General features: G+C 48.2%; 1 protein-coding gene across 13 annotated transcripts in view; it reads right to left on the bottom strand.

The window, feature by feature from the left end:
* Positions 1-9788, bottom strand: part of MVB12B (multivesicular body subunit 12B) — a 112692-nt gene extending 102904 nt beyond the window's left edge. For 3 of the 13 annotated variants that reach the window (XM_073314865.2, XM_073314864.2, XM_073314860.2), the window contains exon 1: positions 9103-9238. In XM_073314865.2, the coding sequence (XP_073170966.1) occupies positions 9103-9168 (66 nt within the window). In that variant the 5' untranslated portion in view covers positions 9169-9238. Of the gene's footprint in view, positions 1-704; positions 7006-9102; positions 9245-9284; positions 9366-9513 lie in introns of those variants that run through there. The other 10 variants (XM_073314853.2, XM_073314866.2, XM_073314851.2 and 7 more) reach the window with 7 other exon arrangements.
* Between the last annotated feature and the right edge of the window lie 4563 nt (positions 9789-14351).

Here is a 14351-nt window from a genome sequence, read left to right as displayed (position 1 = left end):
ATCCCTGAACCGCAGTTTTGGGTTCCCATGGAACTAAAGGTTTAGTGAGAAGCAGCTGCGCAGACGGAAGACTGCTGTAGTCTATGAGAGTTAGTGAAAACCATGAACAGAATTTTTTTTTTTAATCGAAAATAAGCCCCTCGTGAGCTGCGAGCATCTAAGGAGAAGCAAATTTCCCATGCAATTCCAGAATTACCAGGGCTCCTTGTAACCATGGTTTCTGGTGGAGCTGAACTTTTTCTGGTGTGCCTCATGAACAATTTGTGTAGTCTCCCTAGTTTTCACTCTCAGTCACTGGCTGAAAATACTTGTTGCTTTATTGCACCCAGGATCAAAAATACACTTCTGCTTATTAGTAGCCCTCAAGTCTCCCCACATAGAGTTATTTTGCTATGGACACTGCCAGCAGCTGCCGGACCCTGAGGAGATCACGGTTTAAGAGAAAACATGAAGTTCCAGCTTCCGACACATGTAAAGGAGGGACCATTTCCTCAAAGGCACAGGTAATGCTGCTGTGTGGTTTTGGTATTGCAGGATGCTTGCCAGGCACAAAGCTCAGCAGTGGGAGCAGGGTAAAGGAGGGTACAGAGAGCTCAGCATAAAGGCAAATGGCTGCAGTCCCACAGCCCAAACCTGACTAGTCAAAGCTAGTAAGCCCCTGCGCTGTGTAGCTGGTCTCGGAATCCAATGAAAGCTCAACTCACCCAAATGGGATTGGACGTCATGGGATCCGGGCACCAACTCTCCCAATGTCATTCTGCTAAGAACCTGGCCTGCAGCTCCACCCCTCGCTGGGAAGGGGCAGTTCTAGGCATCTGCCTCTGCTGGCTGGCCACAGGAGCCGGGTCCCCGGCAGAGGGGAAAGCATTGCAGCGACTGAGGAGCAGAGAACAGGGCTTTGAACTCACCCACTCTTGGACAGCACAGGCTGGGTGCTCACCATCAGTTAGGAGCCCCCTTGATAGCCCCAGGAACGGGCTTCATGAAAGTCCCGTCCAGCACCCTCTGCCTGGGAGCACGCTGGCTCAACGGCGAGGCTGCTGCCTGACTGCTCGAACTGGCCCTGTCAGAGAATCCAAGTGTCTCCCAAGAGAAACAACAGCAGCAGCAAAGGTCCCTGCCCCTCCTCTACCACTGTGGAACGGTGCGCAGCTCAGAGGACTCTGCAGGGGAAATAATTCTGGGGAATCATCCAGATGCCTGGGGAACTTTGCACAGTGGGAAAGATGCCCAGGGATTCTAAATACCAGTATTTCTCTGGCCTTCTCTCCACTGGGAAGTGCTGCGGCCACACTGGTACGGACCATGCTGCACTGAACAGACACTTGCCAGAGCATCCGTGAACTGGGTTTTCCTTCAAGACCGGTCACCCTAGAATTTAGCAGCCCGTTGTCTGACTTGTAAGTGCCAGCCCAGTGGGTGTCTGCAACCCTTAGAACAAGTCACAGATCCGTGCTCAGTGTCTGGAGGGAGCTACAGACACAGGCAAGAGCTTCTGTATGTACCCTGGGGTGTAGCTCAATACAAATGCACTTCTCATTCCATTAAGGCTGACACGAATCTGCCCTCAATTTAAGGGGGAAAGGTGCCTTTGTCAACGAGGTGCCGTGTAGCAAAAGCACAAAGCTGTTTTGTGGGTGTCTGACTCACAGCATGGTGGGCAGGGGGCAGGAAACAGCATCAATCCTTACTTTGTCACTGCTCACACAAAGCCTTTTTGTACGGGTAACAGCAGAGGTTAAGAGCTAAAGAAACAAGCCTTTCTCCTTTGAGATGGCAGGAGATGGAGGCTGCAGGGCTGAGTCACAGATGTGACACTGTCTTAGGGGGCGTGGGAGATGTACGCACACAGTCAAAGGAAGGCCAGAGCTTGACTCCTATTCCTGGTGGAGCAGCACAGTGTGGCCAGCTCGACACATTCCCTTCTAGCCAGGTTCCCCCGTGACGCAGCCAATGCGGACACGGCACTGTAACCTGGCAAACAGGCTCCAACAATTATCCAGGGGAAGCATAGCCAGACTGGGCTAGACCTGTGCATAACGATAAGGGCCCAATCCTGCTCCCCTGGGAGCAGGACTGCATAGACTCGGGCCCTGGCTCCTTGAGCCAACTGGGACTAGATGTGCATTTGGCCGCAAACAGGGCTCCATTGTGCAAGGTGCTGTACAACCAGAGGGATGTGTTGGCTTCACATGAGGCTGAGGGGATCACCTCAGGGAAGGGAGTGATCTTAGAAGCTCCCTTGCCTTTGTGCTGTCTTTCACAGCACCCACAGACCCACCACGGGCTGCCAATCAGTATGCACTACACTTCCAGCCTTCCCTCCATCCCAAGCCTCCTGAAGATCCAGCTGCTCTGGGAAGCATTCCAGCTCTGCAGACCTCACCCCACCGAGGCCTTGGGCTGCGCCCTCAGACGGCTAGTGCCCCGGGGCGGGGTTCAGCTGTCACACACTGCGCCTAGCTCAGCTCCTACAGCTCTGCTGCCAAACCACGGCTCACATCCTACGAGCATGGAGCAGGAGCCTTTCCCTTCCCAGCACGTGTGCTGCGGTCAGACTTAGCTGCAGTCCTGTACTCTGCTACCAGGGGCGCATAGCTACAGCGCCATGTCACAGAAGAACTAGGATTATTCAGACAGCTCTGTTGGGCTGCGGGTTGCCTATTTAGGGCAATTTCTCATCTTGGGGATGGTCCTGGGATGTGCCTGGAATGGGTATGGATGGGGAGGATGTCCACTGGGAATGCAGATAAATATTTTTGTGAACTTTAAACAGGTCACAGAGGAGACCCTGGCTGGGCAAACACGATTGGTTACACTTCATTCCTCCCTGGGGGGCATTAATGAAGTTTGCTTGCTTTACCTTCATGTGTCTGAACTCGTGATTTTTTCCTTAACAATAAAAGAGTGGATTGAATAAAGATGGAGGATTACGCAAACATTTCTATTAGACAGCTTGTTATTACAGCGAGTTTCTCTTTAAACAGTGCAAGGCTGACCTGTAGTCCTGGCTAGACACACTGCAGCTGAGAACTCAAACCAGCTGATCGGGAGGCTGCATTTTATAATCCCATTTGATACCCTCAGTGTTTGTATAATTCCATATGGATAGCCCCCACCCCCCCAACTCCATCCTGAGCAGGGTCGCTTTGGGAAGAGATCAAATCAATTCAGAGATTGCTTCCAGCTAATGGGAAAACATTCTTCCTTTAGGTCAGTCCAAACGCCCTGTGCACACCCAGTCCACGTTGGCTGGGAGACCGAAGATGCCGAGCTCTAGGAGGGCAGATTCAAATCGCTGCTGTGGGCACTGCTCACTAGGGAAGGAGGGGAGAGGGAATTTGCCGGCCAAAGAGCTCACTTGCCATCCCTCGCAGTCCGGTAGCACCAGCACTCTAGGCACGACCCACTGCACAGGAGGACTCGTCCCTGCTTGGAAAGCTCAAAATCTAGGTCGACAAGCAACGGGCCAAGGCTGGGAGAATATGCTTTCGACAGACATTGTTCATAGTGCTGATTTTATGATTAAATAAGTCCAGAATGACCATCCCCGACTGGCCTTCAAGCTGGCTATTATTTGCTGGCCAGTCTCTTGTCGGCATCACAGCAGAGATAGGTCTTGAGGAAGGATTTGGAGGAGGAGAAGATATTCCACATACAAAGGAGAGCGTGGAGGGAGGCACACAGATGGTTGGGGAGAAGTAGACAAGTTCTTCCCTGAGATCTCCACATCACACGCTAGGGAGGGAGGGTTTCTCTATTTGCATCAGCAGCTCACCCTGAGCAGGGTCACGCATTGTTATAAATAAGCCAACTCTTAATTTTCCTTGTGGTCATCATGGCACAGAGGAGTCAGGCTCCCACACTGCGGAGCAGATGCAGCACGGGCAAACACCTACATTCACCCAGGAAATGCAAGCACTGCCATCCTGATCCATCACTATAATAAGGAGCCCAACTGCTTCTTGCTGGTTGGTTAGTGGGAGCTCTCTCCCCACAGGGTTCAACTCAGAGTCAGCCTGACCATCCCTTCACTGGAAACATGCTCCTACCACTGCCTTGTGGTGAGTTCTCCAGTAACCCTAAGGGGCAGCAGTGACCCAAACAGTGCCCCACATTCTGAGAGCTCCCCAAAGCTGCAGGGGGGTGGAAGAGGAAGAGCCTGATCCTTTAGGAGAGACTCGCAATAACCTCTGAAAACCTCATCATTCCCCCCATGCTACCCTTTGTCACGGCTAGAGGACTCTAACCAGCATTTCAACTCCATCCTGCTGCAGATAGCTGACCTGGCAGTGCTCTATGGGCCACGCAGCAGAGATCAACCTTGGGACTTCCCAACTGCAAACCAGGAAAGGGTCAAGATGTCAGAGGTTTTACCTGTGGACACGACATTAATCAGCTGGGCCGGACTTCCTGCGGCACTGGGCTCTGAGCCAATAGACTGCTGGCCTTTTAAAAGAAAATGGACAAAGTAGCCCACAGCTTGATCCTGGTATGTCCCATTCTAGAGATATCTTCAGCCTTAAAAGTGGTCAACATAACAGTGAAGAGAGGGAGGCTGGGGGCCAATAGCAGAAGATGTATCAGGACAGAATATTTCAAAAGGATGAATATCAAACAAGCATTCAGTGGCAAAGGTCACCCAAACTGAAATAGGATCCCGAGTCCGAGGATCTTTTGACCCCTTTCTACAAACGCACACACAATATTTAGGGGTTTTTAGCTCTGGGTCCATCTTTGGAGAGAACACTGCTGATCACCTGGGCTGAGGAGCACACAATCCAGGAGACACTAACTATTCATGGGACCTGTGGACTTTAACTGAGAGCCTTTATCTGCCTACAAAAATATTCCTCTCAACTGGAAGAAGCAGCGTGCTCTCAGGTAACATGTTCCAGTACCTTAGATTCCTTCAAAAGAGTTTTCTGAGTTTCTTGAAAAAACCAAGATCCTTGAGGGGGTTGCTAACAGTGCTCATTATTGAAACAAGTTACATTGTCCAACCAGGTCAAAGCCGAGTCTAGTTCTTTTTATCCTAGCTTCTCCGGTAAGACTTCATTTCACAGCCTTTGCTAACTTCCCTTAGGTCACAGATCAACAGATATACAGAGCTCCCCTTCTGACTGGTATCTTAATCCCTTGTGTTTATATCTTTATAAACACACTCTTTCCCTTTCTCCTTCCCTACCTTTCTCTCCCACCTTATTTTCATCGTACGTCATCTTCATTTGTATTGGTTTACGCTAAACGTATAATACTTGAAATGGACAATAAAGCTATTTCATTAATACGCCCTGACCACAGGCACAGGGACACTAGAGCACAGGACAAACAGACTTGCATACTCTAATGGTGAATTTCTGTTAGTTTAAAATATGGAACACTAAGGTAAACTAGAAAACCAAGTTTTACAAATTCAAAAACAAACAACTTAAAGAACAAATTGTGTGAGAATGGAGCAGATCTGATCATCTACTTGGTAGATACACAACACGTCATGAGAAACCAGCACAGCTCTAAAGCTGAATGGCAGGGAGGACAATTTTATCGTTTCCTCCTTCAACCACATGCGCTGCACTTCTGATGCTAACTTGTTACCACAAAGGCAGAATGACATTCAGCAAAGATTAAACTGAAAAATTAAAACCTCTTACTGACTTCCTGTACCAAAGGAGAAATAAAGCTACAAAGTCTATGGAGAGAGACATTACTGTAGCCTCAACTCAAATACCATTGGAAGATTGTTTGCAAGTTCATTCTAAAAAGCTGTAGCTATTAATAGCACTCTTACATTTACACAGCAACTCTCAGCACAAAGCGGATTGCAAAGCACTACAAACTGACACACAGTCACGATCCCTTCACCCACCTCCAGAACGCAGCCACACTTGGGGCGTGATGTAGCAGCTGCTCAATAGCTCACAGCCAGTTTTACGACAGGGGAGGATTTTAGGCAGACAGTCAGATTTTGGCCAGGATACTGGGTTCCAATGCCGTGGAAGCTTTGATGGTCACAGGTAGTCACAACTTCAGTTTCAAACGTCATCCATGAAGCGAGCTATCGTTTTGCGTTAGGTCCGCTCTACACTGAAGCTAAGGGAGGGCCCCGCTTTCAGTACAGCTGCTACCTGCACAGAGCAGTTACCGTCTGCAGCACAGATGGGAACCTGGGCTGGTCTAACCAGGAACAGGAACTGAAATAATTAAATTGGTTGTAACTTACACTGCAGTTATGTCAGTGCAAGTCCATTTGTGGACACTTGTGGATTACCAGTGCCCTATTTCAATTTCTCTTAAATCATTAAAAAAAAAATTGCCAAAGGAAATTGAAATAGGACACTCAATCCAAATAAAGTGTCCACACAGGGACGACTTGCACTGAAGTAACCTAAGGTTTGGATTCCATCCGAGCTAGTTCCTTCTGAGTCATTTTGGTTCCAGGGTGTGTGTAGACAAGCGCCTTTGCGTCACGGGAACTGGGCTAAAGCCTTAGATTTGGTGTTGGAGACAGCTATGCATAATGAGACCAGAACTGACACATTATGTTCAGTGCCATGACCCCATGAACTACATCAGATTTTAAGCTTTAAACATCCTACTGTACCCAGAGGAAAGTTGACGGGTAAGGCCCAGTCTTGGCTAGGATTTAAAGATGCATTGTTAGATGATGTTAGCTCTCTCAATCTAACACACACTATCACTCCAGTCAAGACAAGGCCAAACTTTAGCACAGTGGCTCTCAACCTCTCCAGACTACCGTACCCTTTTCAGGGCTCTGATTTGTCCTGTGTACCCCGCAAGTTTCACCTCACTTAAAAACTACTTGCTTACAAAATCAGACATTAAAATACAAAAGTGTCACTGCCGCACTGTTACACGTTTTTACCATATAATTATAAATCAATTTGAATATAAATATTGTACTTATATGTCAGTGTACAGTATATAGAGCAATATGAACAAATCATTGTATAAAGAAAAGGAGGACTTGTGGCACCTTAGAGACTAACCAATTTATTAGAGCATAAGCTTTCGTGAGCTACAGCTCACTTCAGCTGTAGCTCACGAAAGCTTATGCTCTAATAAATTGGTTAGTCTCTAAGGTGCCACAAGTCCTCCTTTTCTTTTTGCGAATACAGACTAACACGGCTGTTACTCTGAAACAAATCATTGTATGGAATTTTAGCTTGTACTGACTTCGCTAGTGCTTTTTATGTAGTCTTTTGTAAAACTAGGCAAATATCTAGATGAGTGGATGTACCCCCTGGAAGACCCCTGCACCAGGTATGCATGCCTCTGGTTGAGAGCCACTGCTTAGCACATGCTAACTTGGTTGAGTTGAAACCTACTGGGGAATCTAAGCTTTACCTTGACTACCTTGGTACCTGCTGAAGTACAATTTGCCTTGTCTACATTTAGAGGGTTTTGCGGGTATTGTTAGGCCAGTATAGCTGAACACGCAAAGCTGCCCCAAGTGTGGACATGGTTATACTGGTATAACGGTGCTTATAGGGGGTCAGGGAATTGGCATTAGCTATAGGAGTGTAAGAACAGTTATACTGGCGTAACTACATCCATGCTAAGGCTTATACAAGCATAGCTGTATTAATAAAAAGAAATCGCACCCCTGATCGACAGAGCTTTACAGGTTCAACGGAAGGACAGACTTAGCCTTTCAGAAAGTGTAAATTAGATCATGTTCGCTGGCCTGACCTAATCCCACATCTTTAAATCCCAGTCTAGACAGAGCCTAACACATGATAAGGTTGAGTGAAGCTGGGTGAACCTTCCCAAACACCAGAGCAGAAATACATCACTGGGACTTGTGTAAGTTGGAGGTGAATAAAGAAAGCTGCCGGTCACCAATGCCCAGCCCATGTTCCAGGACAAGGAAATGCACGTTATCAGCTCGGCTGGGGAGAGACCCCTGAGAACTGGGGAGGGGGAAATCAAGAAATACTAAGGTGTGAGCACCTGTAGCAAAACACTTCACCTCACATGCTGCTCTTTCACCACAAAGTCCACTAACTTCCCACGGACAAATCAGCAGGCCAAGGTCGCCAGGGCTCTAGATCATCTCGCAGATTATTGGAGCTACTATTGCAACTGACCCAGCAGATCAAATCACTTAGTTTATCTACACAGGCGGTGGGTGCTGCACGGAGAGGGTCTCCTCCAGAACACAATGCTAACACACACCCAGCGACGACGAACCCGGTCGCCAGCACCGAAGAGCACCCAGTCCAAACTGAGAAATTCACCATGACTTTGGCGAGCCCAGTGAACTCACTGTTGGTCTCCCTTGGTGCGCGTGGTCCCTCGGAAGGCCAGAAATAAGACCCTGGGACAACTCACATATCTAATTAAGCACATGCATAAGCGTTGGCAGAATCCAGGATTGTGCCGCGAGGCTCCAGGGACTGCAAGTTCCTGACTTCGGTCACCAACAGCTCGCAGGGGAGCAATGAGGGGGTGGATGGGCTTCTTCTCAATCCGCAGCCAGAAAAATGGTGGCCAGGACAGGGGCAAACTGGGAAATCATGGTCAGAGAGGCACAGGCAGGCTAGGCAGCCAATTGTGGCTGTAACTGAGTGCACACAAAGGCAGGGGTGCACATCAAAGCTGGAAGGCGCCCTGGGAAGCATTTGTTGTTGATTAGCCCCCTGTGAGGCTTCCGTGCCTTGCCTGGGAGCTTTTCCTCACTCCATTGTTTGCCAGAGCAGACGAATGTGTGTTGCCGCTTTCGGGGGCAGGGGGTGTGTTCTGGCTGAAGGGAGAGGACAAAGCCCGGCTGCTGCCGCCAGCCTCCCCGGGACTCAGACCCACCCTAGCCCAGCAGCTCGCCGCCGGGGAGAGGACACGAGCGGCTCCCGGCCCCGGCGCCCCCGGGCGGAGGCTGCCCGGGCCGGGGAAGGCCGGGGGCGGCCAGCCCCCAGGAAACCCGCCCTGGGGCGCCGCCCCCGAGACAAAGCGGCCCCGCGCCCTGCCCAGCAGACGCCCCGACACGCCCGCACCCTCCCCGGGCAGCTCGGGGCGACCCCGGCCGGGCGAGGCCGGCGGAGAGCGGGGCGGGGGCCGCGGGCCGGGCCGGGGACACTTAACTGTAGCCCGGGCGGCGGGCGGCGGCCGGTCGCGTCTGCCCCGTCGCAGGCAGAAGCAGCTGCTCATCGCCCGGCGCGGCCCGGCCCGGCGCGGCCCGGCCCGGCGGGAGGCGGCGGCCTGCGGGGCCCAGCGGGGCGGCGGAGAGCGGCGGGCCGGAGCGCAGCGCGGCGGCGGTGCCTTACCCGGCGGGAGCGCGGCCCCCGGCGCCCGGACCCCCCCGGCGGGAGCTGCGGCCGGCGGACACCGGCTCGGAGCCGCCGCGCTGCGCAGAGCCCCCGCCCGCCGGAGCCCGCCCCGCGCCCGCCCCGCCGGGTCTCGGCGCCCCGGCCCCCGCTCCAGGCGCGGCGCTCGGCCTGTGCCCGGCCCGGCCCGGCCCGGCCCCGGCCCCGGCCGGGCCACACGGCGACTTACCCGAGGCTAGCCTGCTGGCGCGGCCCCCTGAATGGGGAGCAGGGAATCGGTCTGGCAATCAGCCCTGCTTTAATAGCGCTAGCTATTACCAGAGACGTATTTTCTGAATGACCCTAAACAACCCATATCCTTCAAACAGCGCCTCAGTGCAAGAAAGCTAAAGTGCCCTTCTCTGAAGCGTGGCTTGTTTACTGCTGGTAGAAGCAGGAGAGTAGACTGGAAGGAAGCTGTGCAGCAAATCCAAAGCGCAGCATCTTCTAAGGCCAACATGCTGCGAAGGTCTCCTGCCTAACTGTGCGGAAGGGAGCAGTCCGGTTGACCCCACCTTAATGGAAATCTGCCCACAAGATACTTCTGTTCCACTACCGTACTTGGTACGGGGGCTACAGAAAGCTACAGGCCCATCCAGGCAGGCTTGGCCCCCCTCAATTTTAAGAGCAAGATGCCCTCAGTGGGAAGCCACCATCCAGGTCTGTCCATACTCTCTCCCCTTACAAGGCCAAGAAACGCTGGCTGGCTGAGCAGGTAGCTCATTACATTGTGCTGCTTCCCTGTTGTGACCGGCTGGGCCCCTGTATCTGATCAGTCTAGTCTTAATTACATGGCTAATGATCAAATAATCCTGATTTCCCCCGTCTGATTTATTTTGCTCATAATGTGTCTGCTCTAACTCACCCTGCCAGGTGGCCCTTTATAGTCTGATCTTTTCTCACCTAGAAAGCTAGTTCCCTTTTCTAAAATCCTTTTTGAATTACTCTTTTTCATTACAGTTCTGTAACCTCTCTGTATATCTAACCTGCCTTGTGAATAGCTAAATAACCCTCTCCTTTTCGCTGATAGGTTTCTCTGCCCTCACTTTTGCAACGGATTGGTTTCTGTTACAGACAGGCATACAGCTCAGCCAATCAACAGCTCTTTATAGCCCAAAATGTAGTTTAGGGTTGCTGAGGTTGATAACTGACCTGCTCCAGCTGTGCTGGGAGTCAGGAGAGTTCGTGGGTTCTGTTCCCGCTTCTGTGTCTGATCATGTCTAGGTCAGTTCTCTGTCTTTAACATAGCGAAGATAAGATCACCTTGCAGAGGTCCTGTGAGGTTTAATTCATTAGTCTGTGTAAAGTATTTGAGATCCTTGGATGAAAGCTGCTATAGAAATGACAATTATGATTATGTTCCTGTGAACAGTATAAACACAATATACTGCAAGAGCAACTAATGTTCATGGTCTTCTTATTACCACGGGCCACCGCTCTGTTGCGTTGGGACCAGTCCTTTGTGCTACCAGTGTTATTACCTTTGTGGTTGTTCACCAGAGACAAAGCTCAACAGATGGCAGTGTCTGAACAATGATAATGCCAAGGTATTTTTGAAAACGTTTGTATGGGTCACGGGATCTGGTCCAAGAGGTGATTATAGTGGAACCGCTTGGTAATAGTGACCATAATATAATTAAATTTAATAGCCCTGTGGGGGGAAGGGGCAGAAACACCACAGCAGCCCACCATGTAGCATTTAATTTTAGAAAGGGGAACTACACAAAAATGAGGAAGTTAGTTAAACAGAAATTAAAAAGTACAGTGCCAAAAGTGAAATTCTTGCAAGCTGCATGGAAACTTTTTAAAGATACCAAAATAGAGACTCAAATATATACCCCAAATTAAAAAACATAGTACGAGAACCAAAAAAGTGCCACCATGGCAAAACAAAGTAAAAGAAGCAGGGAGAGGCAAAAAGGCATCCTTTAAAAAGTGGAAGTTAAATCCTAGTGAGGAAAATAGAAAGGAGCACAAACTCTGGCAAATGAAGTGTAAAAAATATACTTAGGAAGACCAAAAAAGAATTTGAAGAACAGTTAGCAAAAGATTCAAAAAGTAATAGCAAAAATTGTTTTAAGTACATCAGAAGCAGGAAGCCCGCTAAACAACCTGTGGGGTTACTGGACGATTGAGATGCTAACGGAGCACTCAAGGACGAGAAGGCCATTGCGGAGAAGCTAAATGAATTCTTTGTAACATTCTTCACGGCTGAGGATGTGAGGAAGATTCCCACGGCTGAGCCATTCTTTTTAAGTGACAAATCTGAGGAACTGTCCCAGATTGAGGTGTCACTAGAGGAGGTTTTGGAACAAATTGATAAACTAAACTGTAATAAGTCACCAAGACCAGATGGTATTCACCCAAGAGTTCTGAAGGAACTCAAATGTGAAATTGCAGAATTACTAACTGTGGTATGCAACCTATCATTTAAATCAGCTTCTGTACTAGATGACTGGAGAAGAGCTAATGTGACGCCAATTTTTAAAAAAGGACTCTAGAGGTGATCCCTGCAATTACAGGCCTGTAAGCCTGACTTCAGTACCAGGCAAACTGGTTGAAACTATAGTAAAGAACAGAATTATCAGACACATATATGAACATGATTTGTTGGGGAAGAGTCAACATGGTTTTTGTAAAGGGAGATCATGCCTCACCAATCTCCTAGAATTTTTCAGGGGGGTCAACAAACATGTGGACAAGAGTAATCCAGTGGATACAGAGTACTTAGATTTTCAGAAAGCCTTTGATAAGGTCCCTCACCAAAGGCTCTTAAGCAACGTAAGCTGTCATGAGATTAGGGGGAAGGTCTTTTCAAGGACCAGTAACTGGTTAAAAGGAAACAAAGGGTAGGAATAAATGGTCAGTTTTCAGAATGAAGAGAGGTAAATAGTATGCCCCAAGGGGCTGTACTGCAATCAGTTCTACTCAGCATATTCATAAATTATCTGGAAAAATAGGTAAACAGTGAGGTTGCAAAATTGGCAGATGATACAAAACTACTCAAGATAGTTAAGTCCCAGGCAGACTGCAAAGAGCTACAAAGGGATCTCACAAAACTGGAGAACAAAATGACAGATGAATTCAATGTTGATAAATGCAAAGTAATGCACACTGGAAAACATAATACCAACTATACATATAAAACGATGGGGTCTAAATAAGCTGTTCCCACTCAAGAAAGAGATCTTGGAGTCACTGTGGATAGATCTCTGAAAACATCCACTCAATGTGCAGCGGCCATCAAAAAAAGTGACCAGAATGTTGGGAATCATTAAGAAAGGGATAGAAAATAAGACAAAGTATCATATTACCTCTATATAAATCCATGATAAGCCCACATCTTGAATACTGCGTGCAGATCTGGTCGCCCCATCTCAAAAAAGATATATTGGAATTGGAAAAAGGTACAGAAAATTGCAAAAAATTTATTAGGGGTATGGAACAGCTGCCATATGATGAGAGAGAAATAAGACTGGGACTTTTCATCTTGGAAAAGAGACGACTAAGGGGATATATGATGGAGGTCTATACAATCATGACTGGTGTGGAGAAAGTAAATAAGGAAGTGTAGTTTACTCCTTCTCATAACATAAGAACTAGGGGTCATCAAATGAAATTAATAGGCAGCAGGTTTAAAACAAACAAAAGGAAGTATTTTTCCACAGAAAGCACAGTCGACCTGTGGAACTCTTTGCCAGAGGATGTTGTGAAGGCCAAGATTATAACAGGGTTCCAAAAAGAACTAGATAAATTCATGGAGGATAGGTCCATCAATGGCTATTAACCAGGATGGGGAGGGATGGTGTCCCTAGCCTGTTTGCCAGAAGCTGGGAATGGGCAACGGGATGGATCACTTGATGATTACCTGTTCTGGTTATTCCCTCTGGGGCACCTGGCATTGGCCACTGTCGGTAGACAGGATACTGGGCTAGATGGACCTTTGGTCTGACCCAGTGTGGCCATTCTTGTGTTCTTTCTCTAGTTCTCTCTCTCTTCAAGTACTGCATCTTCTCTTCTCTGATATCATTATTCCAAACAGATACAGCAACAATCTTCCTTGTATGCATTCCAGCCACGGCACACTACCCTCTCAACAAGACTCTTAAATCTTACTGGCTAGATAAATTTCTAATTGTTATTGTTATTTGATGTTGTGAAGGCAGAGGCTTTATATTTACTCAGTATGTTAGTAGGACCTTTTCTTCCAGTGTCTAGGACTCAAACAACTTTGTTACTACAATAGGCTCACTACGTATTTTTGTACAAGTTCCTGAAACATGACTTAAATGAGAACAGCCATTAAGTAAATCCACTGTCAGAAGACAGGATACTGGGCTAAATGGACCTTTGGTCTGACCCAATATGGCCATTCTTATGTTCTTATATTCTCTTTGTCCAACCAATGCCTTTTTTGTTTCCTCTGAGTGCATCACTAATGGCTGGTACTGGCTGCTGTATCTAAAGATTAAAGATGATTATTTTGAGTGGCGAGGAGTAGAATGCGTTTTTTGGTTTGGAGAGTAATTTAGAGAGAGAGAGATGATGCCTGGTGGAAATGAGGAATATATGCTCCATACATAATATATGCCCCAAATGCCCTATTACAAATACAGAAAGATTTCCTGAACTGGAGAAGTTGGTACACATTACAGTGTGTTAATGCTTCCCTAAGGAAATGCTGATACTGAGAGAGTCTTTAGTGTAATAATATTAAAAAACGCAGCGTTTCAATAAGACCCTCCCTGCCCACCCTAGCAGTGTGAAATCAATTGATTCCAGAGGAGGAGTCTAATTGCTGCTTAGTATCCAGAAAATCTTCCAAGATGTACTCGGGTGCATGTTTCTACATGACCTGCAATAACAGTTTTCCAAGGGGAGTAGGTGGTGGTCATGAGCCTGTAGTGCTACACAAGAACAGCTTAGTTACTTCCTCTCTGGCATTATACTCACGGAAACGGTAAACTCTGTCGTGTAGCCATTGCCTAAAGAGAATATTGCAAGTCCAAGAAGAGCAACTGTTCCTGC

The sequence above is a fragment of the Lepidochelys kempii genome, chromosome 16 (assembly GCF_965140285.1).
Source record: "Lepidochelys kempii isolate rLepKem1 chromosome 16, rLepKem1.hap1, whole genome shotgun sequence".
In the NCBI taxonomy this organism is placed as follows: Eukaryota; Metazoa; Chordata; order Testudines; family Cheloniidae; genus Lepidochelys; species Lepidochelys kempii.
This window is presented reverse-complemented; position numbering and strand designations above follow the sequence as displayed.